At 39.8% G+C, this 2747-nt stretch overlaps 1 protein-coding gene across 1 annotated transcript; it reads left to right on the forward strand.

Moving 5' to 3' along the window:
- The first annotated feature begins 1516 nt into the window (after positions 1-1516).
- Positions 1517-2488, forward strand: LOC117069866 (PDZ domain-containing protein 11-like). Its single transcript, XM_033188360.1, has one exon. It carries the CDS (start codon positions 1571-1573, stop codon positions 1991-1993), a length of 423 nt encoding a protein of 140 aa, XP_033044251.1. The 5' UTR covers positions 1517-1570; the 3' UTR covers positions 1994-2488.
- Positions 2489-2747: the final 259 nt, after the last annotated feature.

Consider the following 2747-nt stretch of genomic DNA (forward strand, 5'->3'; position numbering starts at 1 on the left):
TTTAGTATCATGCATTGTCCTTCTGGATTAGGATTAATAAAACATTGTCCTTTGTCCTTCAAGATTCCTAAAACAATGTTGAAAAGTCATAGCCTAAAAATGTCATTATTTCACAATCAAAAAGAGAATTGGAGTCTAACTGGCTTTTCTCTGGTCTCGGAACTGAGTTTTGTTTCATAGTTGACTTTATAAACATAGGAATGAAATTATTTACGCTCATCGAGCATGAGGAAAGAAAAGAAAGTACCACCATCCATCCATTCTGGCCATAAAAATGCTCTGTCTCTGATTCATGTCACCTGTTTAATATCAAGGCATTGTGTAATAATCTTCAACACAAGTCTGTGATTGATTTCTTATATCAATCAGCCTCTCAACTTCAGCAAGGTAAAAACCAATTATCTTAACAGCTGGTATCAAAATTCCTCCGAGGGAGAGATCAATCTTTGCTTGGGAAACTATCTTGATAAACTGCTTGGAATAGAAGAGGACACAGAAGGGGTGGAAGAGAGAAGAGGAAAAGAAGCTGGATAATATGATGAGAACCTGGAGCCCAAGTGAATAAAATTAGCTGAGGGAGTTTTTTTCTTGTAAAAAAGGAACAGGGATATCTAATGTTAAATATTACATTGTTTGTGGCAGAAATTATTGCCACTTCTCCCAAAACTTCAGTAACACATACTATATAACATACTTGAAAACCTGATATAAGGGAATAAAATGTTTAATGTATGTTAGGAGAGGGAAAACCAAGAAAAGAGGTCGAGTTCCTTATCTGTGCCGATCTGATGTAAACAGAGACCATACAAGTGGAAGAGTAAGATGGTAAGTTGGATTAATCAAGCAGAGAAAGGAGTTGAAAGCTGCAACTGGGTCTGCAAACTGAAGCCTTCTCTAAATTCTCAGAAATTCTGGAAGAAAATGTTGGAAATTCCTCAGGAAATGGAAAGGTGAGTTGAGCCAATCATTTCTAAACCTTAGGCCACAAGCTAACACAACCAATATAAAGAAATTGTATGAAATATATCTCAAATGCTTACAGTAGCAAGTACTGATTGTCCTTTTTACCCTCTTCTGGCATAGGTTAAAACTTCTCCCTCTGCTTCTGTTTGGTAATGGTATCCTTAGTTATTCCTTTGCTTCTTAGCTCTGAGTTCAGTAATCTATCCCCACTTGGAACTTGATGCTACCTTGCCCGCCAGGCCTCTGGATCATGTCAATTTTCATTTGGAAAAGAGGCTTCTATCTAACTGTGCATGGAGTTTTAGAGTTTAAGCTCAAGCTTTTATGCTCTTTACAGGATGCCTCTCAAAAGATGGACCAGTTCACTGCCTTAATTCCTACCCACTCTGCTGGCTGATCTGACTATTCCAGGAGCAGCAAGTTTGAAGTCCTCTTTTGTGTTCATCTTATTCCCACTTTTAAGTCTTTTGCAAGCATATGCTTCATGTCTGAAATTTCCTTTCATTCTTTCTCTTTTCCCAAGTAATCTATAAAAATTATTAAAATAGGAATTGGCGGTGAGCGGAGCTTGAGGTCGCTGTGGACTGCCCACTGGGCCTTGCCCGAGATGGACAGCCGGATTCCTTATGATGACTACCCGGTGGTTTTCTTGCCTGCCTATGAGAATCCTCCAGCATGGATTCCTCCTCATGAGAGGGTGCACCACCCAGACTACAACAATGAGTTGACCCAGTTTCTGCCCCGAACCATCACACTGAAGAAGCCTCCTGGAGCTCAGTTGGGATTTAACATCCGAGGAGGAAAGGCCTCCCAGCTAGGCATCTTCATCTCCAAGGTAATTCCTGACTCTGATGCACATAGAGCAGGACTTCAGGAAGGGGACCAAGTTCTAGCTGTGAATGATGTGGATTTCCAAGATATTGAGCACAGCAAGTCTGTTGAGATCCTGAAGACAGCTTGTGAAATCAGCATGCGTGTCCGCTTCTTTCCCTATAATTATCATCGCCAAAAAGAGAGGACTGTGCACTAGAAAGTTGCAGCCCACAGCCCTTCATGTGGACTCTGCCATGACATGCTAACTAGACTTCAGGAGAGCCACTTCTATTTTCAGCCCCTCCCTGGAATAGTGAGTTGGGAGGATGGGGAGACAGCTAACCAACTGCATTACCCAAACTGTATTGCACTTTTAGTTCCCTAGTTTTCTAGGTGAGCTTCATTCCCTGAAAGGAGGATGATATCTAGGCATAACCTAGCCTGTGAGGAACCTAGTTAGGAAAGACAGCTGACATTTATTGAATACCATGTACTAGTCCCTTACATATGTCACATTTTAATTATAGAAATCAGTAGCAAAAAGAATCTTGGGGATTTTCCATCTGACTTCCCTGACCATCTTATCCCATCCTTGTACTACCAGAGGATTCATACACTTTTGAGACTCCAAAGAGATCCTGTTTTCACCCCTTCCTCCTCCTAGCCTCTCCCCCAAAAAGTAAAACACAATGCTGAAGAAAAAAAACAAAAATTATTAAAATAATGAAGGTTAATATTTTCTGTAATACATTTGAAGAGATCATTTATGTAAAACATATTATCACTGTATTAGCTATCTATTGCTACACAACAAATTTGTGAAGAAAGGTATGTTTTCTTGTTTGTGATGAAAGATAGGAGATATAAATATATGTTTGTCTGCTGCTGACAAAGATATACTGGAAAAAAAACTGGTAATATAGGAGAGAGAGAGTGAAGAGTTCTGGAGTTATGTCCTTCAAAGATTGGAT

The sequence above is a fragment of the Trachypithecus francoisi genome, unplaced genomic scaffold (genome assembly GCF_009764315.1).
Source record: "Trachypithecus francoisi isolate TF-2019V2 unplaced genomic scaffold, Tfra_2.0 Lachesis_group3, whole genome shotgun sequence".
In the NCBI taxonomy this organism is placed as follows: Eukaryota; Metazoa; Chordata; class Mammalia; order Primates; family Cercopithecidae; genus Trachypithecus; species Trachypithecus francoisi.